Source organism: Coregonus lavaretus (assembly GCF_964263955.1).
Source record: "Coregonus lavaretus genome assembly, chromosome: 5".
In the NCBI taxonomy this organism is placed as follows: Eukaryota; Metazoa; Chordata; class Actinopteri; order Salmoniformes; family Salmonidae; genus Coregonus; species Coregonus lavaretus.
The window spans coordinates 43,061,566-43,085,860 of NC_139992.1; the positions used below are offsets into that span (position 1 = coordinate 43,061,566).

General features: G+C 47.2%; 1 protein-coding gene across 2 annotated transcripts in view; it reads left to right on the forward strand.

Annotated features, from left to right (window-relative positions):
• The window catches only part of LOC311129150 (transmembrane and coiled-coil domain protein 3-like), a 42,057-nt gene extending 18,550 nt beyond the window's left edge, over positions 1 to 23,507 (forward strand). Inside the window, exons 1-6 of one of the 2 annotated variants that reach the window (XM_084161450.1) lie at positions 3,540 to 3,752; positions 18,623 to 18,787; positions 18,946 to 19,053; positions 19,211 to 19,902; positions 20,669 to 20,804; positions 20,955 to 23,507. In XM_084161450.1, coding sequence (XP_084017576.1) covers positions 3,681 to 3,752; positions 18,623 to 18,787; positions 18,946 to 19,053; positions 19,211 to 19,902; positions 20,669 to 20,804; positions 20,955 to 21,257 — 1,476 coding nt within the window. In that variant the 5' untranslated portion in view covers positions 3,540 to 3,680 and the 3' untranslated portion in view covers positions 21,258 to 23,507. Of the gene's footprint in view, positions 1 to 3,539; positions 3,753 to 18,622; positions 18,788 to 18,945; positions 19,054 to 19,210; positions 19,903 to 20,668; positions 20,805 to 20,954 lie in introns of those variants that run through there. The other variant, XM_084161451.1, reaches the window with a different exon arrangement.
• Positions 23,508 to 24,295: the final 788 nt, after the last annotated feature.

The following is a 24,295-nucleotide window of genomic DNA, read 5'->3' on the forward strand; positions in this document are numbered from 1 at the left end:
CCACCCCTCTCTGTGCACACCGTGCCCTCTGTGCCAGGTGATGTTCTCTCCCTCCAAGCTGATTCATTCAGTCTCGGAATGTCTACCTGTCACTGGCCCAGTTGTTATGGCGATGAATGGCTGTGTGACTCATTCAGTATTCTTTCTTTCTCTCTCTCTCTTTCCATTGGCTCTCATTGTGCCAGCCCAGCGCTTAACTAGACACATCTGACTCCACAGGCACTTTGGGAGTTTAGGTGTGTGTGTGTGTGTGTGTTACTCACACTTTTAAGCAGTACCTTCACACATTCATTCAGTCTATGAAAGTGTAATCCGATCGTCATTATCTGTCTGCCTCAAATCAATTAATACATTTTATTTTATATATTCCCTCCTTGGCTACCATTTTCATATACTGTGTGTGTGTGTGTGTGTGTGTGTTTGTGTGTATGTGTGTACATAGGCCTATGTGTTATTCACAACCGACATCCACCTTTATACAGTGTGCAGTGCAATGCAGTGCAATCAACATTATCTCTCTGCCTCAAATCAATGAATGGGTTTCCATCCATATTGCCTCCTTGGCTTTTGGTTCACTGCCATTTCCACTTCCAATATGTAGGCCTATTTGCATATGTGCATATGTGTGTGTCTGCTTACTGTTCAGGTATGATCAGGTATGTTATAGCTGGTTTACCTTGTGAAGGCGACGTGGTGGTCTGACAGGTGGGAGACTGCAAATGAATAAGCTGAGGATGAAATGTCCTGTTCTGTTTATGGACAGTAAAATAACAACAACCTCCTGGGCCTGGGTCACGCGACACAGCAACTGGACTAGTCAGCTAGCCGGCAGTACAGTGGGCTGCCAACTGTATCTTTAAAAATGGATGACACAACACAATAGATTTTCTTATTGAATTATTTATGGGGACCTTTATCCTTGGAGACAATGGTGGGGTATCCACTACCTCTTCTAAAGGGTGACATGCTTAGGCCAAGGCTACCTCACTTAACTTGCTATAGAAATGCTCTATTTTTATCACACATCTTACCAAGCCTACATGCATGCAGTGAAGCACCTGCATGGGGCATTGTTGAGGCTTCTGTGGAAAGATGTGCCAGTCACAGACAGGTGCAGGCACGCTGATGATATCAGGTATCTGGGAGGTCATAAGGCCACTGTGCCCTGGACAGTGCTAAATGGAAATATCGCATTCGGTGGAAAATGACCCTGAACTTCATTGTATCAGAGTGTAGTGCTATATTCATTCGACTTGCCATTAGTAAAATGTTAAGTCGTCCTATGGGCAGCAACATGTGTTTGGGAAGACTGACATTTGATGCCTTTTTATTTATTTTTATTTTATTTCACCTTTATTTAACCAGGTAAGCCAGTTGAGAACAAGTTCTCATTTACAACTGCGACCTGGCCAAGATAAAGCAAGCAGTGCGATAAAAACAACAACACAGAGTTACATATGGGGTAAAACAAAACAAAGTAAAAAATACAACAGAAAAAATATATATACAGTGTGTGCAAATGTAGCAAGTTATGGAGGTAAGGCAATAAATAGGCTATAGTGCAAAATAATTACAATTAGTATTAACACTGGAATGATAGATGTGCAAGAGATGATGTGCAAATAGAGATACTGGGGTACAAATGAGCAAAATAAATAACAATATAGGGATGAGGTAGTTGGGCGGGCTAATTTCAGATGGGCTGTGTACAGGTGCAGTGATCGGTAAGGTGCTCTGACAACTGATGCTTAAAGTTAGTGAGGGAGATAAGTGTCTCCAGCTTCAGAGATTTTTGCAATTTGTTCCAGTCATTGGCAGCAGAGAACTGGAAGGAATGGCGGCCAAAGGAGGTGTTGGCTTTGGGGATGACCAGTGAGATATACCTGCTGGAGCGCATACTACGGGTGGGTGTTGCTATGGTGACCAATGAGCTATGATAAGGCGGGGATTTGCCTAGCAGTGATTTATAGATGGCCTGGAGCCAGTGGGTTTGGCGACGAATATGTAGTGAGGACCAGCCAACAAGAGCGTACAGGTCACAGTGGTGGGTAGTATATGGGGCTTTGGAGACAAAACGGATGGCACTGTGATAGACTACATCCAATTTGCTGAGTAGAGTGTTGGAGGCTATTTTGTAAATGACATCGCCGAAGTCAAGGATCGGTAGGATAGTCAGTTTTACGAGGGCATGTTTGGCAGCATGAGTGAAGGAGGCTTTGTTGCGAAATAGGAAACCGATTCTAGATTTAACTTTAGATTGGAGATTCTTAATGTGAGTCTGGAAGGAGAGTTTACAGTCTAACCAGACACCTAGGTATTTGTAGTTGTCCACATACTCTAGGTCAGACCCGTCGAGAGTAGTGATTCTAATCGGGTGGGCGGGTGCAAGCAGCGTTCGGTTGAAGAGCATGCATTTAGTTTTACTAGTGTTTAAGAGCAGTTGGAGGCTACTGAAGGAGTGTTGTATGGCATTGAAGCTCGTTTGGAGGTTTGTTAACACAGTGTCCAATGAAGGGCCAGATGTATACAAAATGGTGTTGTCTGCGTAGAGGTGGATCTGAGAGTCACCAGCAGCAAGAGCGACATCATTGATATACACAGAGAAAAGAGTCGGCCCAAGAATTGAACCCTGTGGCACCCCCATAGAGACTGCCATAGGTCCAGACAACAGGCCCTCCGATTTGACACATTGAACTCTATCTGAGAAGTAGTTGGTGAACCAGGCGTGGCAGTCATTTGAGAAACCAAGGCTATTTAGTCTGCCAATAAGAATGCGGTGGTTGACAGAGTCGAAAGCCTTGGCCAGGTCAATGAAAACGGCTATACAGTACTGTCTATTATCGATCGCGGTTATAATATTGTTTAGGACCTTGAGCGTGGCTGAAGTGCACCCATGACCAGCTCGGAAACCGGATTGCATAGCGGAGAAGGTACGGTGGGATTCGAAATGGTCGGTGATCTGTTTGTTAACTTGGCTTTCAAAAACTTTTGAAAGGCAGGGCAGGATGGATATGGGTCTGTAACAGTTTGGATCTAGAGTGTCACCCCCTTTGAAGAAGGGGATGACCGCGGCAGCTTTCCAATCTCTGGGGATCTCAGACGTTACAAAAGAGAGGTTGAACAGGCTAGTAATAGGGGTTGCGACAATTTCGGCGGCTAGTTTTAGAAAGAAAGGGTCCAGATTGTCTAGCCCAGATGATTTGTAGGGGTCCAGATTTTGCAGCTCTTTCAGAACATCAGCTGTCTGGATTTGTGTGAAGGAGAAGGGGGGGGGGGGGGGGGGGGGGCATGGGCAAGTTGCAGCGGAGGGTGCAGAGCTGGTGGCCGGGGTAGTGGTAGCCAGGTGGAAAGCATGGCCAGCCGTAGCAAAATATTCATATTTCTAATCTTGGATGGTTGTTTATTTCAACATAGGCAACACAACTCTAAACTCTCAACCAACTCAACTCTGGCTACAGTCCCCCAAAATATTTTTGATAAATTAGTAGTGGGAGGAGTCTATTCGCTTCGCACTGTGTCCTGTGCTTCCGGAGCGTATTACCGCAGGAGACGCTGATCACCTAATAGCAGTGGTGAGTGAGAGCTCTCCGACCGGGACGGCGTGAGCACGATGGACAGTTTGTAACTTTGTTTTTGAAGGGGAACGTCAAGTCCACATTCACGGACCAAACTACGGGACTATGCCCAGTGCCGATACCGCTGTGGATAAAAGTTTATCAGAAGTAGAGAGATATCACATCTGCGGCGAAATGGTAAATATGCCCTCCTGGTTGCTTCACATCTTCGGTGAAATGACAGCGACTTGCATGTCTAAAACGTTAGCTAACGTATCTGACTGCGTCTGTCGAGCTAACGTTAGCCAACATTTGGCACGTTTGACATTTAGTAGCCTACTATCACTTCTTCGTGGCGGTTGTAGTGGACAATATCCGCAATATGTATCGTCTATGTTGTTAGCTAGAGGAGCAACAACCAGTTGTCTCTATGCGAATTATCCCAACTAACCGTAGCTAACTAAATATTTGGGCTATACAGCTTATCCGTGACTGATAGTCGAATTCGGAACCGTTCCAGTGTTGTGGCGACTTGATTTGGAAATTATGTTCACGATATCCATTACATCATATGAGACAGTGTAGTTTAATTGCAAAAGGACATGTTTAGGAATATTTTCAGATAATTTCATAGTTACAGGCTGTTTGTAAATTGTGGTCATTTCGTTATTGCTTTAGATTTAAAAAAATCTAGCCAACACATGTCTAACTGAATTTGTTATTTATACACTCAGTGTTTGAATCTGTTGTTTTGACAGCGAGGTATAAACCGGTTAGGCAAGGATTTGTACTGCTGGGCAGGTGTTCCATTGAGGGCAACTGCAGCTCGTTTCACAAACCACATAATTATTGCGTGCGACCCCTCTGTCAAGTGCTCGTGCATGAACACAACAGTTGAACAAAATTACGAAGTAGGTTCTTGTCATTCGGGGCCTTTACCCCAGAGGTTTTGTCGGGAGCAAATTTGCTGCCAGATGTTTGTGGTGGACGTGGTCCCTAAACGCTTTGCTTTATATTGCCATTTCCACACTATGTAGTTTGCCACGGTATAGTTGTTTTGTCTCTGGTGTTTGTGTTAATTCTTAACTGTAATTTTGTGGGTGAGATACATTGAGGAGTTATACTTATAGCACAAACAAAAACACTGATAGCTGATTCCCATACCATGACCCATTTAGGGGATAGACTATGCAAAACTAAACTGTCTAAATCTAGCTATTTATCCCAGTTTACGACAAACCAATGAATGAATGTATGAAAGAGTGAAATGTAAAGAAGGATATGTACTCAGGGGTCTAGCTGTTCTTCAGCTATATATCCCTTATAGAGGGTAGACATAGGGGTAAGGATGCAGATTTTGTGATGGAACACTTGGAGGAGAGTGAAGGGAAGGCCGGGTGATGGCACTGGCAGGTTGCACATATTCCATCTGACCGTGGAAACCCTTGGTCAGTAACGGCCACTGGAGTGGAAAGGAGCGTTTGGGGACTCCCGGGCTCTCGCCAGCCATCCATTAGTTAATTAGCGTGGCTGGAGTGTGGCGGCTTGTCCGTGAGTCCCAGGGACGGGAGAGCCCTGGCTGGAACCGACAACAGAGCAGGGAGAGAAGAGGAGAGCGGCTGAGAGCCAGAAAATGGACTTTTCACTTCACCCTCCCCTCCCTAGTACACATGCCCCATATTTTGACAGGTAGTTGACATCCCACTAGCAGGGATGTAAACAAATTTGTGCACAAAATGTGAGAGAAATAAGCTTTTTGTGCTTATGGAAAATTTCTGGGATCTTTTATTTCTGCTCATGAAACATTGGACCAACACTTTACGTGTTGTTTTATATTTTTGTTCAGTATATTTTGTCTGCCACCAATTAAAAATCATAAATGGCTTAAAATTACTAATATAAATCATGAAATGTATCAGCTTTACTTACGGTCAAGAGGGTTGACCACTATGCCGCATAAAATTCAAGATAGTTGGGAACAGATTTTCGATGTCCCAATACCGTGCATCGGGATTATGAACTGATATACAGTACAAAACAAAATTGATGCATTCATTCGTTATTTTCAATTTAAGATATTATACACAATTCTCGCTACTAACAGAATGCTCAGTATATGTGGTATTCAACAGTCAGAGCGGTGCAGACTCTGCCATGCGGAAACAGAATCAGTAGAGCATCTCTTTTGGTACTGTCCATCGGTGGTCCAGGAATGGTTGTTATGCCATAATATCAGGGTGTGGATGGACCTGCAAACTGTATTGCTGGGGGATTTGAAGGACCACAGTCAGTCAATAGGAAATATAATTGTGCTCTTGGGTAAAATGTTTATTTTCGGGGCAATTTCAGCAGAAATGTTGCAGATGGGGAGGTTCAAGTCCTTAGTGAGACACCATGGGAGAATGTAGGGATGTATTGTGAGAGGAAATGGTAAAATGACGATTGACTAGGAAATATGGGTTGATCTGTGGCTGTCTGAAGGGTGCAATTGATGAGGGTTGGAATAAATATAACACAAATGAACAGTATAAATGTTTGAGGTCCTCCAATCAGGGCTGAGGATGGGATTATTGTATGTTTTGCTATTTATGTTTTGTGTTTTGGTTTCACGCTGTGATTGGTGTGTGTGTGCAGGTGGTTATGGGTGCACTCGCTTCCATGCCGCCCAGGTGCCGGGCATGGTTCTTCCCGCCCTTGGAAAATTCCTTTGGGCCGGGGCCTTGCAGGTGTCTCGGGGCGGGTGGGGGTGAGCGCACCCATTGACCAGTGCACCGACGGTGGGAGCAGCCATTCGTATTGTCATTGTATTGTTGTTTTTAAAGAAAAATATATATAGTAAAAAAAAAAAAAAAAGATTTAAAAAAGATGTATAAAATCAGGGCAATAGTTCTACAATAGGTGATTAAATGAGCCAACCTCAATGCAACAAGCGCTTGTGTTCTGATTGTTGCAGTTGTTTCCCAGGGCATCATGCTACATACAGACACTGTTTCAGTCTGGATGCGTACAGTATTCATGTCTACAATAAGCCTGCCTTATCTGACCACCTCAATCAGAGAGCACACATACCTCCTGCTACTGTCCAATCACCAATCACCACAAATCAATAACATTTGCTTGGGCTTACCTCTGGGAGAGGGGTAGAGAGAGGGAGGGAGGGAGGGTGAGGAAAGGCCTCAATGTATTGAATTATGGGTCCCAAGGCTCTGAGACGCTCCATTGGGCATTATGGTGAGATGTATTCTAGCTGCTGTCATTCCCTTCTGTTGTCAGGGCAACCACAGGAGTCTCACCCTTTCCCCACCCCCCAATCTTATACAGGCTTTGCCGCCAATATCTCTCTTTCTATGCTCCCCGTTCTCTCCCTCTCTCTTTCTTCTCTTCTCTCCTGCTCTCTCTCTGATGTCTCTGTGCATGAATGGTGCTCAAAGGCATTTACTCACTTTGGGGGTGTTGCTCTAAAGCTTCTTTCTCTTTTTATCCTGTCTCTGTACGAGATCAAGTGTTCTCTCTCTCTCTCTCTCTCTCTCTCTTTATCCTGTCTCTGTGTGAGTTCCACTGTTCTCTCTCTTTCTGTGTGTATACCGTATTCATGGACTCGCCCTGAGTTGTGTGAGTTGGTGGGTAGGATATGGGTTATCCATGGTCTATCGGCTAGAATCTTTCTGGGAATGAGGACAGAGTTATAGCCATCAACCCAAGAGAGAGCGAGAGCTTGTGTTGTGTGTGTGTCCTCAGGCAGAGTGGCATGTTGGAGCAGGAGGAGGAAGAGATGAAGAGGGAATCTAGTCCGAGCAAACGGGTTTGATTTAATAGACTAAAGTAGCTACCAGCTAGCGGCCTCTCTCCTCTCCTCTCGATACGATAGTCAGAAGACTTGGCTGAAGCTATACAGATCTGAGACCAGGTTAGCAGAATACTAGTTGGCACATCTTTTGAGGAATTTCTCTTTATCCCTCTATCTTCCCTTCTCTGTGTGTGTGTTGGATTACGGATTGAGTGTGAGTTAAATCTACAGTGGACAGACACTCACTGACAAACCAACAGCGATGCCGGGTATAGTGAGTAACACAGCCTCGGATTAACACACACACACACACTCACTCATCAAAGGGATTTTCTGTATCACAGAGCTGTCTTAACGTGTTATATCACAGGCTCAGAGATGACAGGATTTTTTTAGTAAATGATTATGAAACAGATCTCTACCTGTAGAAGCTTATGTGATGATGCAAATTGTTGCCGGCCATAATATCGACTCAAGTAATGGCCAGTGTACTATGGCCATGCAGCCCAGCTGTCACATTATAAAGATCTTAACACTCTCTAGTCTGCTGACTGCATGTGGTGTCTGTACGCGTGCACACACAGCCTATTCACACCAGTGGAGGCTGCTGAGGGGAGAATGGCTCATAATAATGTCTGGAATGGAGTAAATGGAATGGTATCAAAAACATGGTTTTCATGTGTTCGATACCATTCCATTCACTCCATTCCAGCCATTATTATGAGCCGTCCTCCCCTCAGCAACCTCCACTGACACACACAGGAATACAGCTGGTTCATTCAGCGAGCTACTTCCTCTAGATTAGAGTGTGAGTGTGAACTCTACTCTACCTACACACACATTGTTACAGTACTATTCAGTTACGGTACCTTTCAGTTACGGTACCTTTCAGTTACGGTACCTTTCAGTTACGGTACCTTTCAGTTATGGTACCTTTCAGTTACAGTACTATTAAGTTATGGTACAGTGGGGAAAAAAGTATTTAGTCAGCCACCAATTGTGCAAGTTCTCCCACTTAAAAAGATGAGAGGCCTGTAATTTTCATCATAGGTACAATCCTGAAAATCACATTGTAGGATTTTTAATGAATTTATTTGCAAATTATGGTGGGAAATAAGAATTTGGTCAATAACAAAAGTTTCTCAATACTTTGTTATATACCCTTTGTTGGCAATGACACAGGTCAAACGTTTTCTGTAAGTCTTCACAAGGTTTCCACACACTGTTGCTGGTATTTTGGCCCATTCCTCCATGCAGATCTCCTCTAGAGCAGTGGTGTTTTGGGGCTGTCGCTGGGCAACACAGACTTTCAACTCCCTCCAAAGATTTCCTATGGGGTTGAGATCTGGAGACTGGCTAGGCCACTCCAGGACCTTGAAATGCTTCTTACGAAGCCACTCCTTCGTTGCCCGGGCGGTGTGTTTGGGATCATTGTCATGCTGAAAGACCCAGCCACGTTTCATCTTCAATGCCCTTGCTGATGGAAGGAGGTTTTCACTCAAAATCTCACGATACATGGCCCCATTCATTCTTTCCTTTACACGGATCAGTCGTCCTGGTCCCTTTGCAGAAAAACAGCCCCAAAGCATGATGTTTCCACCCCCATGCTTCACAGTAGGTATGGTGTTCTTTGGATGCAACTCAGCATTCTTTGTCCTCCAAACACGACGAGTTGAGTTTTTACCAAAAAGTTATATTTTGGTTTCATCTGACCATATGACATTCTCCCAATCCTCTTCTGGAACATCCAAATGCACTCTAGCAAACTTCAGACGGGCCTGGACATGTACTGGCTTAAGCATGGGGACACGTCTGGCACTGCAGGATTTGAGTCCCTGGCGGCGTAGTGTGTTACTGATGGTAGGCTTTGTTACTTTGGTCCCAGCTCTCTGCAGGTCATTCACTAGGTCCCCCCGTGTGGTTCTGGGATTTTTGCTCACCGTTCTTATGATCATTTTGTCCCCACGGAGTGAGATCTTGCGTGGAGCCCCAGAACGAGGGAGATTATCAGTGGTCTTGTATGTCTTCCAATTCCTAAAAATTGCTCCCACAGTTGATTTCTTCAAACCAAGCTGCTTACCTATTGCAGATTCAGTCTTCCCAGCCTGGTACAGGTCTACAATTTTGTTTCTGGTGTCCTTTGACAGCTCTTTGGTCTTGGCCATAGTGGAGTTTGGAGTGTGACTGTTTGAGGTTATGGACAGGTGTCTTTTATACTGATAACAAGTTCAAACAGGTGCCATTAATACAGGTAACGAGTGGAGGACAGAGGAGCCTCTTAAAGAAGAAGTTACAGGTCTCTGAGAGCCAGAAATCTTGCTTGTTTGTAGGTGACCAAATACTTATTTTCCACCATAATTTGCAAATAAATTCATTAAAAATCCTACAATGTGATTTTCTGGATTTTTTTCCCCTCATTTTGTCTGTCATAGTTGACGTGTACCTATGATGAAAATTACAGGCCTCTCTCATCTTTTTAAGTGGGAGAACTTGCACAATTGGTGGCTGACTAAATACTTTTTTCCCCACTGTACCTTTCAGTTATGGTACCTTTCAGTTATGGTACCTTTCAGTTACAGTACCATTCAGTTATGGTACCTTTCAGTTACAGTACTATTCAGTTACAGTACCATTTAGTTACGGTACCTTTCAGTTACAGTACTATTCAGTTACAGTACCATTTAGTTACGGTACCTTTCAGTTACAGTACCATTTAGTTACAGTACCATGCACACACACTTGTCTGTTAACTGAAGTGTTCCTAGAAAGTCCAGACCAGCAGACTGGACACGCTCACAGATTGAGTTAACTAGATCAGTCTAGATTACGTAACACACAGGGGGGTGGCGTGTGTGTGTGTGTTAAAGAGAGCAAGCTAGATCAATTATCTGCCCATTGGTTCCACTGACACATTTCAGATGTGGACGCCTAGTCGGTAGACTGCTTTCATAAGAGCTCTGGCACGTGTGTGTTCTGTGACTACAGCTCAGCGTTCAACACCATAGTGCCCTCAAAGCTCATCACTAAGCTAAGGACCCTGGGACTATACACCTCCCTCTGCAACTGGATCCTGGACTACCTGACGGGCCGCCCCCAGGTGGTAAGGGTAGGTAACAACACATCTGCCACGCTGATCCTCAACACGGGGGCCCCTCGGGTGCGTGCTCAGTCCCCTCCTGTACTCCCTGTTCACCCATGACTGCATGGCCAGGCACGACTCCAACACCATCATTAAGTTTGCCGACGACACAACAGTGGTAGGCCTGATCACCGACAACGATGAGACAGCTTTTAGGGAGAAGGTCAGAGACCTGGCAGTGTGGTGCCAGGATAACAACCTCTCCCTCAACGTGATCAAGACAAAGGAGATGATCGTGGACTACAGGAAAAGGAGGGCCGAGCACGCCCCCATTCTCATCGACGGGGCTGTAGTGGAGCAGGTTGAGAGCTTCAAGTTCCTAGGTGTCCACATCACCAACGAACTGTCATGGTCAAAACACACCAAGAAAGTCGTGAAGAGGGCACGACAAAGCCTATTCCCCTTCAGGAGACTGAAAAGATTTGGCATGGGTCCTCAGATCTTCAAAAAGTTCTACAGCTGCACCATCGAGAGCATCCTGACTGGTTGCATCACCGCCTGGTATGGCAACTGCTTGGGCTCCGACCGCAAGGCACTACAGAGGGTAGTGCGTACGGCCCAGTACATCAATGTGGCCAAACTTCCTGCCATCCAGGACCTCTATACCAGGCAGTGTCAGAGGAAGGCCCTAGAAATTGCCATAGACTGTTCTGCAAATTGCCATAGACTGTTCTGCATTGTTGGTTAATGACTTGTAAGTAAGCATTTCACTGTAAGGTCTACACCTGTTGTATCCGGCACATGTGACAATAACATTTCATTTGATTTGATTTGACTGCCATGTGCTGTGCAGTACGATGTGTTCTTAATCAGAACTCCAAAGATGGAGGGTCTGTGTTGTGTGAGATGTGGAATGCAGCTGTGCTACTACCTGTCTCTCTCTTTCTCTCTCTCCCTCTTTCTTCAACTTTCTCTCTCCCACTCTCTCTCTTTCTCCAAAACCAGGATAGCGAACACACTTGTGTGTGTGAGGAGTTTGAGTGAGTAGTGTGTGTGTGTGTGTTGGCTGCTCAAGCGGCTGATGAGAATATCAGTATAACCCCCAGACCTCTGGGTTCTCTCCCACTCTGATTACCCCCCCGGAGAGTTAACACATATTACAACAGGATTACACTGTTACACTTCAACTCTTCTCCCTCTCTCTTTCTATCTAGCCCTCTTTCTTTTATTTTCTTTCTTTTATTTTCTTTCTTTTATTTTCTTTCTTTTATTTTCTTTCTTTGTTTCTTTGTTTCTTTGTTTCTTTGTTTCTTTGTTTCTTTCTTTGTTTGTTTCTTTGTTTGTTTCTTTCTTTCTTTCTTTCTTTCTTTCTTTCTTTCTTTCTTTCTTTCTTTCTTTCTTTATCCTCATCCATCTATCACGACAGGAATCAATTATTTATATATACACCCAACAAGAACAATTACCAGACAGTCTCGGACTGTCAATGATTCAGCGCTTAAAAAAAGATCCACATCAAAACATTTTTATGTAATATATTTCATGTCTTTTTGGTAGCACTGTAGTTTTCAAAGTCTCATCTCTTTAACCCAAATCCCTTTGTTTGAATCCCACCAATATCATTGTGACGTTCTTCCTCCCAGGCTCTGGTGTGCTGGTTTAGAGAGAGTGTGCTGCAGTCTGATGTGGGTCAGAATGGATAGCCTATTCATCTCAGAGTGGTGTGCGAGTATTCATAAATTCTATGGGAACAAAATACATTTGAATGCAGAATGGTTGATGTATTATTTAATGTTAAGTCCTATCTGGGTTAGATCAGCCAGGCTATAGGCTATAACCCACATAATACAAACAGGTCAAGACTGCCTCTTCACTCATCCACTGACTCTCACCCTGTCTTTCTTTACAACTCTCCATCCATCTCTCTAATTTTACTCAATCATCAGCTCATTTAGACACACACACGCACACTTATCCGTGGCCTTTTTAGACCTATACAGTGCCTTCAGAAAGTATTCACACCCCTTGACTTTTTCAATATTTTGTTGTGTTACAAGGTGAGATAAAAATAGATTTAATTGTAATTTATTGTCAACGATCTACAGAAAATACTCTGCTCCCGCTGGCGTGGAATCGTCCTTCTACTGATAGGACAGATCCATACTAGCTGGGCCTAGGCCTATCAAATGGGTTTGACAAGCTGAACTAGCCTACATCCTAGTACCACCTCCTGGCCATGAATTTCACACAAACTGATGCCTCTTTTAGAACTCTTCATCTCCAGACAGTAAGTTTGTTTCTGGCTTCTGTTCTGATTTGTGTTTAGTTTTTATGAAACGATCCAGTACATCAATACCAGTGTGTGTTGTCCCTCAGGCGAGGTCATACTGTGATTTCCTGCACTAAGATGTTGTTCAGATGTGTGTGTGTGTGAGACTGTGGGAAACACACTGAGCTGAGTAGCTCTGGCCTACATGGAACACACAACACTACAACTAACAAACTATCTCTCTCCAGGCAGTGTGTGTGCCTCGTGTTGTTGTGTTGCGGTGAGAGATGCATTATTTTTCAGCTGTGTATTTAGACAGAGTAGAGAGGGCACAGGCTCGTGTGTGTGTGTGTGCGCCCATCTGCACAACAAATGTGAAATTGTAATCTGACTGGCTTTAATACCAGTCTGGTGTAGAGGACAAATACTGACCTGAGTTCAGCCCTGGCCCGGGGACAGTCATTTGTGGCATATGGTGTGTGTGTGTGTCATGTGGTGTGTGTGTCTCTTCCCTTTCTCAGTTTCCACCCTGTACGTGTTTGGAATACTGACTATGAGACACCACAAAAATGTTAGTGACCATTCTTCAATCCCCCCATCTCCCAGATTAGATGAGGTGGGCAGGATGCCTCCCGAGTGGCGCAGTGGTCTAAGGCACTGCATCGCAGTGCTAGCTGTGCCACTAGAGATCCTGGTTCGAATCCAGGCTCTGTCGTAGCTGGCCGCGACCGGGAGACCCATGGGGCGGCGCACAATTGGCCCAGCGTCGTCCAGGGTAGGGGAGGGAATGGCCGGCAGGGGATGCTGGTAGAGCATGGCGTTTGCAACGCCAGGGTTGTGGGTTCGATTCCCACGGGGGGGGGGGGCCAGTATGAAAAAATATAAAAATATAATGTATGCACTCACTAACTGTAAGTCGCTCTGGATAAGAGCGTCTGCTAAATGACTAAAATGTAAATGTAAATGTATGTGGTGTGTATGTGTCTGTGTGTGATCGATTGGGCAGACGACATCGCTTGCTGTCCCTCATCCCTCAGGCCTGTTGTGGTCATGTAAGGGTCAGCTAATTCTCCGGCCACGCTGACTCGAGGATGTGGGTGTAGGTTCTGAACCAGGCAGAATAGCCTAGCTACTGACTGGTGGGGCCATCTGTGCCCTGGGCCTGACTGCATAAGGCCCTGCTACAGGATAGCGTTTGTCTGGGGTTGGAGACCTAGTTAACTGGCACTCAGAGAGAGCGAGTGGGAAATGACAGAGAGAGAGGGGTGGATAATCTGAGGATGGAGAGTGTGGATAATCTGAGGATGGAGAGGAGAAGGGGGGGGTGGGGAATCTGAGGATGGAGGGGGGGGGGGGGATCTGAGGATGGAGAGGAGGAGGGGGGGTGGGGAATCTGAGGATGGAGAAAAGAGCGAGAGAGAGGGGTGGGGAATCTGAGGATTGGGCGGGGTGGGGAATCTGAGGAGAGAGAGGTGGGGAATCTGACAATGGAGGGAGAGAGAGAGAGGGGTGGGGAATCTGAGGATGGGGTGGGGAATCTGAGGATGGGGTGGGGAATCTGAGGATGGAGAGGAGAGAGAGGTGGGGAATCTGACAATGGAGGGAGAGAGAGAGAGAGGGGTGGGGAATCTGAGGATGGAGAGGAGAGAGAGAGATGGGTGGGGAATCTGACAATGGAGGGAGAGAGGGTTGGGGAATCTGAGGATGGGGTGAGGTGGGGAATCTGGGGATGGGGAGAGGTGGGGAATCTGAGGATGGAGAGGAGAGAGAGAGGGGGTGGGGAATCTGAGGATGTAGAGGGAGAGAATCTGAGGATGGAGATAGGGAATCTGAGGATGGAGAGGAGAGAGAGAGAGGGGTGGGGAATCTGAGGATGGAGAGGAGAGAGAGAGAGAGAGGGGTGGGGAATCTGAGGATGGAGAGGAGAGAGAGAGAGAGAGAGGGGGTTGGGAATCTGAGGATGGAGAGAGAGAATCTGAGGATGGAGAGAGGGAATCTGAGGATGGAGAGAGGGAATCTGAGGATGGAGAGAGAGAGGTGGGGAATCTGAGGATGGAGAGGAGAGGAGAGGGAGAGAGAGGTGGGGAATCTGAGGATGAGCGTGAGAGGGGGTGGGGAATCTGAGGATGGGGAGAGGTGGGGAATCTGAGGATGGAGAGGAGAGAGAGAGGTGGGGAATCTGAGGATGGAGAGGAGAGAGAGAGGTGGGGAATCTGAGGATGGAGAGGAGAGAGGGAGAGGTGGAATCTGAGGATGGAGAGAGGTGGGGAATCTGAGGATGGTGAGAGAGAATCTGAGGATGGAGAGAGAGAGAATCTGAGGATGGAGAGAGAGGGAATCTGAGGATGGAGAGAGAGGGAATCTGAGGATGGAGAGAGAGGGAATCTGAGGATGGAGAGAGGTGGGGAATCTGAGGATGGAGAGGAGAGGGGGGGGGAATCTGAGGATGGTGAGAGAGAGAATCTGAGGATGGAGAGGAGGAGGGGGGGTGGGGAATCTGAGGATGGAGAAAAGAGAGAGAGAGAGGGGTGGGGAATCTGAGGATGGGGCGGGGTGGGGAATCTGAGGATGGAGGGAGAGAGAGAGAGGGGTGGGGAATCTGAGGATGGAGAGGAGAGAGAGAGAGATGGGTGGGGAATCTGACAATGGAGGGAGAGAGGGGTGGGGAATCTGAGGATGGGGCGGGGTGGGGAATCTGAGGAGAGAGAGGTGGGGAATCTGACAATGGAGGGAGAGAGAGAGAGGGGTGGGGAATCTGAGGATGGAGAGGAGAGAGAGAGAGATGGGTGGGGAATCTGACAATGGAGGGAGAGAGGGGTGGGGAATCTGAGGATGGGGCGGGGTGGGGAATCTGAGGATGGAGAAAAGAGAGAGAGAGGGGTGGGGAATCTGAGGATGGGGCGGGGTGGGGAATCTGAGGATGGAGGGAGAGAGAGAGAGGGGTGGGGAATCTGAGGATGGAGAGGAGAGAGAGAGAGATGGGTGGGGAATCTGACAATGGAGGGAGAGAGGGGTGGGGAATCTGAGGATGGGGCGGGGTGGGGAATCTGAGGAGAGAGAGGTGGGGAATCTGACAATGGAGGGAGAGAGAGAGAGGGGTGGGGAATCTGAGGATGGAGAGGAGAGAGAGAGAGATGGGTGGGGAATCTGACAATGGAGGGAGAGAGGGGTGGGGAATCTGAGGATGGGGCGGGGTGGGGAATCTGAGGATGGAGAAAAGAGAGAGAGAGGGGTGGGGAATCTGAGGATGGGGCGGGGTGGGGAATCTGAGGATGGAGAGGAGAGAGAGGTGGGGAATCTGACAATGGAGGGAGAGAGAGAGGGGTGGGGAATCTGAGGATGGAGAGGAGAGAGAGAGATGGGTGGGGAATCTGACAATGGAGGGAGAGAGGGGTGGGGAATCTGAGGATGGGGCGGGGTGGGGAATCTGAGGATGGAGAGAGGGGTGGGGAATCTGAGGATGGGGTGGGGTGGGGAATCTGAGGATGGAGAGAGGGGTGGGGAATCTGAGGATGGGGCGAGGTGGGGAATCTGGGGATGGGGCGAGGTGGGGAATCTGGGGATGGAGAGGAGCGAGGGGTGGGGAATCTGAGGATGGAGAGGAGCGAGGGGTGGGGAATCTGAGGATGGAGAGGGGTGGGGAATCTGAGGATGAGAGGGAGAGAGGGGGAATCTGAGGATGGAGAGGAGAGAGAGAGGGGGTGGGGAATCTGAGGATGTAGAGAGAGAGAATCTGAGGATGGAGAGAGAGAGAGGGGTGGGGAATCTGAGGATGGAGAGAGAGAGAGGGGGGGTTGGGAATCTGAGGATGGAGAGAGAGAATCTGAGGATGGAGAGAGGGAATCTGAGGATGGAGAGAGGGAATCTGAGGATGGAGAGAGAGAGGTGGGGAATCTGAGGATGGAGAGAGAGAGAGGGGTGGGGAATCTGAGGATGGAGAGGAGAGGGAGAGAGAGGTGGGGAATCTGAGGATGAGCGTGAGAGGGGGTGGGGAATCTGAGGATGGGGAGAGGTGGGGAATCTGAGGATGGAGAGGAGAGAGAGAGGTGGGGAATCTGAGGATGGAGAGGAGAGAGGGAGAGGTGGAATCTGAGGATGGAGAGAGGTGGGGAATCTGAGGATGGTGAGAGAGAATATGAGGATGGAGAGAGAGGGAATCTGAGGATGGAGAGAGGGAATCTGAGGATGGAGAGAGAGGGAATCTGAGGATGGAGAGAGAGGGAATCTGAGGATGGAGAGAGCGAGAGGGGTGGGGAATCTGAGGATGGAGAGAGAGAGGGAGAGAGGGAATCTGAGGATAGAGAGAGAGAGAGAGAGGGGTGGGTAATCTGAGGATGGAGAGAGAGAGGGAATCTGAGGATGGAGAGAGAGAGGGGTGGGGAATCTGAGGATGGAGAGAGGGAATCTGAGGATGGAGAGAGAGGGAATCTGAGGATGGAGAGAGAGGGAATCTGAGGATGGAGAGAGCGAGAGGGGTGGGGAATCTGAGGATGGAGAGAGAGAGGGAGAGAGGGAATCTGAGGATAGAGAGAGAGAGAGAGAGGGGTGGGTAATCTGAGGATGGAGAGAGAGAGGGAATCTGAGGATGGAGAGAGAGAGGGGTGGGGAATCTGAGGATGGAGAGAGAGAGGGGTGGGGAATCTGAGGATGGAGAGGAGAGAGAGAGAGGGGGGGTTGGGAATCTGAGGATGGAGAGAGAGAATCTGAGGATGGAGAGAGGGAATCTGAGGATGGAGAGAGGGAATCTGAGGATGGAGAGAGAGGTGGGGAATCTGAGGATGGAGAGAGAGAGAGGGGTGGGGAATCTGAGGATGGAGAGGAGAGGAGAGGGAGAGAGAGAGAGAGTGGTGGGGAATCTGAGGATGGAGAGGAGAGAGAGGGGTCGGGAATCTGAGGAGAGCGAGATGGGTGGGGAATCTGAGGATGGAGAGAGAGAGGGGTGGGGAATCTGAGGATAGAGAGGAAGGGAAGAGGGAGACAGGCTGTGTATGTGTGAGTGAGTATGGTGTAATTGGAAGTGTGTGTGTGTGTGTGAGTGGTGCAAAATGTGTGAACCAGTAGGCTAAAGCTGCTGTTGCCTGCTTTATTAATCTCATCAGTTACTGTTGGACATGATAAGGGGCCCTGACTCTGCCCTATAAATTATAGATGAGGACAACTTGCTATGACTGCTGCCTTGTGTGTGTGTGTTGGCTATATGGTTGCTGGCTGCCAAGGGAACAGTGTAGTTATATATTCAGGGTACAGACAGTCCAGTTGTACTACAGGCATCAGGTTGGTTTATTATGTAATCATCCTCTGTCCCTGTAGTTAAGTCAAAGCTGTTTCTGTATCAGAGGCTGCGCCTGTAAACCCAGAGGCTACAAACTGCCCTATCCACTCAGTAGAGACATTACATTCTGCAGAGAGAGGAGACTTGGAGGAGCTCTCTGTTTCATGCATATTTTGTCCTCGATCCTCCTATCCAGTTATTTTTCTCAAGGCCATACTGGGGAATGGGTTAGAGGGCGCACAGACTGACACGTGCACACCGCCACACACGAATGTGCGCATGCAGGCACACGTGCACACACACGCACACACACACACACACATACAAACACAGAGACAGTCCTAGAAATGGAGCTTGTGTTTACATTACAAGAGATGAGATTATGATGACAGTGTATTACAGTGTGATAAAATAATTACCACTCAATAAAATGATCAATATCTAACTAACTATACGTTGCTATGAGATTGTTTACCATAAACCTTGCTGAGCTCATATTGTTGTATCATACATGCATGAGTCATTTACTGTAGTGTAAATTCAATTGAATTCTCTCTGAAGTGACATTCTCAATATCTGACATGTTTCTCTCTCTCTCTCTCTGTGTGTGTGTGTGTCTCTCTGTCGCTTTCTCTGTCTGTCTGTCTCTCTGTGTGTCCAGGCGGAGCGCGGTGGCGATGGAAACAATGTCCTCAGCCTCCCGGTGCCGATGCGGCGGGGGGGCTCAGAGTCCAACCTGGTGACTGACCGAGGCGAGGGAGGCGTGGGCCTGGACTTCACTAAGGGCCGACTGGCTATCGACAGCCTGCAGCAGAAGATCCTCAAGGTGAGTGAGTGTGTGTGTTGCGGGGGGGGGGTGTATTGTGTGTGTGTTTCTTGCATGTCCCTGTGTGTGTGTGTGTGTGTGTGCAAGAGAAAGAGAGAGCGAGAGCTTGGGCCCATCTGTGTGTTAGTCTCTGTGTTGACTGGTTGATCTCCCCCAAGGTGACAGAGCAGATCAAGGTGGAACAGACAGCCAGGGACCAGAACGTGGCAGAGTACCTCAAACTGGTCAACAACGCTGACAAGCAGCAGGTGGCACGCATACGTCAGGTCAGTCCAATTACATCCCACTTATTTGTTGTTTTATGATGCTACATAACTGCATCTACCAAGTGCTCTGAATGTTTATAAGCCACTTTTAAAAGAAAATGTATCAATTATAGTATTACCTTTCATTTAACCTTTTGCCTCTCCTGTGGTCTGCCAGGTGTTTGAGAAAAAGAACCAGAAGTCTGCCCACAGCATCGCCCACCTGCAGAGGAAGCTGGAGCAGTACCACCGCCGCATGAAGGAGGAGGCCAACGGGGCCAAGCACCTGTCCAGGGAGGCCCGGGGGGAGGGGGGCAAGGAGGGCAAGGAGGGCCAGAAGGACGGTAGCCTGCGGGACATCAGCTCGGCCAGCGTGCGCCACCCGGCAATGGACAAAGTCAAGACCATCGGCCCCGGGGTCTCCCTCTCGCCCCCCTTCTTCTTCAACAAGTCGCGGGAGTTCGCCAACCTCATCCGCAACAAGTTCGGCAGCGCCGACAACATCGCCCACATGAAGAGCTCCATGGAGATGGGGGCGGGGCTCCAGGCGGAAGGCGGAGCCGGGGCACGGGCGCTGAGCGGCAGCGCCACCACGATTGCCAAGGCCAAGTACCCCAGCGACGACGAATGTTCCACGGGGACCTCTGTGTCGGCCGACTCCAACGGGAACCCGGCGGGCGGGTCGGGGTTGGGGTCAGGGGGCGGTACGGGAAGGTCGGACTCTCAGGGGAGGCTGGGGGAGGTGCTGGAGGAGGTCAGGGAGATTAGGGAGGCCCAGGTACAGCTGGCCGAGGACATGGAGTCACTAAAAAGCCAGTTCAAGAGAGACTACAGCTTCATCACACAGACGCTGCAGGAGGAGAGATACAGGTTGGTGCAGACAATGATGCACACACACATACACACACACACAAATCACTACAGAAAGCAAACACACTCACCCTCATTTCAGGGTCTAAAAGACCCCAATCTTTCAGACACTTCTCCCCATGAGTCTTCCTCCGTACAGACGTACCAACAACATCCTCCGTACAGACGTACCAACAACATCCTCCATACAGACGTACCAACAACATCCTCCGTACAGACGTACCAACAACATCCTCCGTACAGACGTACCAACAACATCCTCCGTACAGACGTACCAACAACATCCTCCGTACAGACGTACCAACAACATCCTCCGTACAGACGTACCAACAACATCCTCCGTACAGACGTACCAACAACATCCTCCGTACAGACGTACCAACAACATCCTCCGTACAGACGTACCAACAACATCCTCCGTACAGACGTACCAACAGCTGAAGAGGACAATAACTTTCTAGCTGTTTCACTTTATGCTTTTCTAGGCCTACTTCACTATTTCCACCTTAAACCATAATCTTGTTTCAGAGAATACCAATATAAAATTGTTGACTGTTGATACTGTCAATTTAGGGCTGATTTATCAACACGCTTATGTAGATAATGCTTCACACACAACAAAAATACAGAGAACACACACATTGGTGAAGGACAAGATGGACACACGTTTGCTTTGGAAATGAAGCTGTGTATTCAGTAATAAGACTTATCATTCTCTCTCCCCTTCACTCTCTCGCTCTCTCCCCCCTCCCTCTTGCCCTACTAGGTTTGAGCGGTTAGAGGACCAGTTAAATGACCTGACAGAGTTGCACCAGCATGAGACCAGTAACCTGAAGCAGGAGCTGGCCAGCATCGAGGAGAAGGTGGCCTACCAGGCCTACGAGAGAGCTAGGGACATCCAGGTATGTACACAAACACAAACACAGATCAACAAACATGCCCTCTACAAACATGCCCCCTACACATCTATCTAAGCTGTATATAGTCAGTAACTTTATCTAAGCCTGTGTGTCAAATGTTAACTGAATGCGTGTGTGTTTCTGTGTTTACAGGAGGCTCTGGAGTCGTGTCAGACGCGTGTCTCTAAGCTGGAGCTCCAGCAGCAGCAGCAGCAGACGGTACAAGTGGAGAACACAGATGTCAAGGTGCTGCTGGGAAAATGCATCAACATCATGCTGGCCATCGTCACGGTGATCCTGGTGTGCGTTTCCACGGCGGCCAAGTTCACCGCTCCCCTCCTGCGGAGCCGCGTGCACCTGGCACTCACCTGCGTGGGTTTGTCCCTACTGGCGGTCATCTGGAAGAACTGGGAGCACCTGCAGTGTGCTCTGGAACGCATGCTCCTCCCACACTGAGCTAGACTCCTCCCATGTTAAGCTAGGCTCCACCCAAACTGAGTTAGTTCCCCTCACTCTGTGGGATTGGCACCACCCACACTGAGCTTGGGACTTTGGAACTGTGTGACGTTGTCATAGCGATAGATTAAATGGGCGGGGTTTACAATGTAGCCTTACACCCCACCACCCTCCCGTCTCTCATCCTCTCTCACTTGTCAACAAATGGCTGAATGTCCTTTGGAGTTTGGGAGGAGCTCCTTGAGGGAAATTGTGTTTCTAAACGATGCCAGTGTGCCACTACAGTAGTAATGGACAAATTACAGGAAAGCAAGACATCTGGGACTGACCAATCAGATGGTGGCTACAGAGGAAGCAGCACCAGTCACATACAGGTTTATTGCGGACACTGATCTTTGTGTGGTTGCCAATCTCAATAGGACATTGAACTGCACTATGCAGGTGGTAAGATTATTTATAAACTTTATAGTGAAAAGAGGGTTCCCCCGAATGGTTCCCTGTCTTTTGCTGAGTCGTACTTACGTCACTTTTATTACACTAACACACTGACAGTATTAAAAACTAATTCTCACTGAAGACCTCTGGCTCTGATCCACACACAGTCTCACTCCCACCCCCCAAGCCACTATGATACACATTGATCCACACACACACTGAGAGGAATGTCACTTGTGTGGGTATGTCTGTGTACGTACGGGGGGAGGGGGTGTTCTCCATGTTAGAGCGCGTTGTCTGTGTGTACCTGTATTGTACTGTACTGTCAAGTGATGAAATGTTTTTTAATTGAAAAAAAAAGAAGATACAAAAGGGATAAAATGTTTTTTTTTATGTTTAAGTGTAATACACACAGAATGGATATCTGTGTCTTGGTCTGTTTTAGTGTGTGTGTGCCCGTGAAGGGTGGTTCATTTCTACAAAGGAATGGTTATGAACTGCAGGACTGCCTCTTGTTTCTGTGTACTGGAGAAATGGTGACTTATGTACTTTATATAGTCTATTAACAGATGTAGTAGAACTGCCACGGGTCTAGTCTATAAGGGTGATGTGCGCTCTCTCCCATAGGAAATACAGTGGGGAAAAAAGTATTTAGTCAGCCACCAATTGTGCAAGTTCTCCCACTTAAAAAGATGAGAGAGGCCTGTAATTTTCATCATAGGTACACATCAACTATGACAGACAAAATGAGAAAAAGCATTGCTAACTGTGTGAGCAATGTCCTCTGGCAGTCTTTGATGGATCTGGGGAGAGGTAACCTCTGACGTGATACACACAAACCTAATTTGTGATTCGTCCTTTAATATTGATGATAATGTCATTTTTGTAAAATACGAATTAAGCTCTGTTCAGAGTGGGCTGAACAAAGGAATGTACTTATACCAAATGGTTCAGACAGATTTGAACACTACATTTTATGCGTTTTCTCTGAAATGTTTATTTTTAGCCTTTTTACAATGAGAACAGAACAAAATGAACATTCTAAATGCCTTTGATGCTATCGTCTGATTGGACAGAGATGGGGGGGAGTGAACAATGCAGCTCTGGCTCCACCCACTCTGTAAGCTACTTATCACTGTGATGATTATGATGATGATAGGGGCCAGGCCTGATGCCTTTTCAATGCAGCTTCTGTGTTAAACCTGATATTTTCTGTGCTTTGGTCTCTGTCTCTTTAAAAAGCCAAATGTGGGTTGGTTCTATGTGGCTGGCCGGGACCTTGAGTAATATAGTATGTCACGTCCTGAACCATTGATATTTACACTGTCCATTGGTTACTCAGAGTTCTGGCTCTATCCCAATTTCTGAATCTATTCCCTGTCTCTGTGTCTGGAGTGAGAGCCATATCCCAGGACTATAATTCCAGTGTCTAGATTCCGGTATGTTCCTCGGAGTAGCATTGCACGTTGTTGGGTTTAATCTGGTTGTGGTTTTCCATAACACACTTTTTAAAATGAGAACAAAATAAATCCTCTTTGTTTTCTAGAAACATAGTCTTTTTTTAAATCATAGAGCTCCTCTCATCTTATCCTCTGAAGATTCATCAGAGTATTTCTACCCTGAACTGATCCCTTGATCCGGTCATCAATTATACATGATCTACTAGAGATCATGATGCAAGGAGGGAAGGCTCTGCACAGAAGGTGGCCGCGGGAAGATGTTTTGGTTTGGGGGTGCTGTTGACAGGGGTGGGAGGGGGTGGGAGTATTTTCCTCTGCTCATACAGTGCTGTCGACAGGAGTAATAAATTACAAATGTTGGAACTTTTTAAAGTTTTATTTATATATATATATATATATATATATATATACACACACACACACACACAGTGGGGGGAAAAAAGTATTTAGTCAGCCACCAATTTTGCAAGTTCTCCCACTTAAAAAGATGAGAGAGGCCTGTAATTTTCATCATAGGTACACGTCAACTATGACAGACAAAATGAGAAAAAGAAATCCAGAAAATCACATTGTAGGATTTTTAATACATTTATTTGCAAATTATGGTGGAAAATAAGTATTTGGTCAATAACAAAAGTTTCTCAATACTTTGTTATATACCCTTTGTTGGCAATGACACAGGTCAAACGTTTTCTGTAAGTCTTCACAAGGTTTTCACACACTGTTGCTGGTATTTTGGCCCATTCCTCCATGCAGATCTCCTCTAGAGCAGTGATGTTTTGGGGCTGTCGCTGGGCAACACAGACTTTCAACTCCCTTCAAAGATTTTCTATGGGGTTGAGATCTGGAGACTGGCTAGGCCACTCCAGGACCTTGAAATGCTTCTTACGAAGCCACTCCTTCGTTGCCCGGGCGGTGTGTTTGGGATCATTGTCATGCTGAAAGACCTAGCCACGTTTCATCTTCAATGCCCTTGCTGATGGAAGGAGGTTTTCACTCAAAATCTCACAATACATGGCCCCATTCATTCTTTCCTTTACACGGATCAGTCGTCCTGGTCCCTTTGCAGAAAAACAGCCCCAAAGCATGATGTTTCCACCCCCATGCTTCACAGTAGGTATGGTGTTCTTTGGATGCAACTCA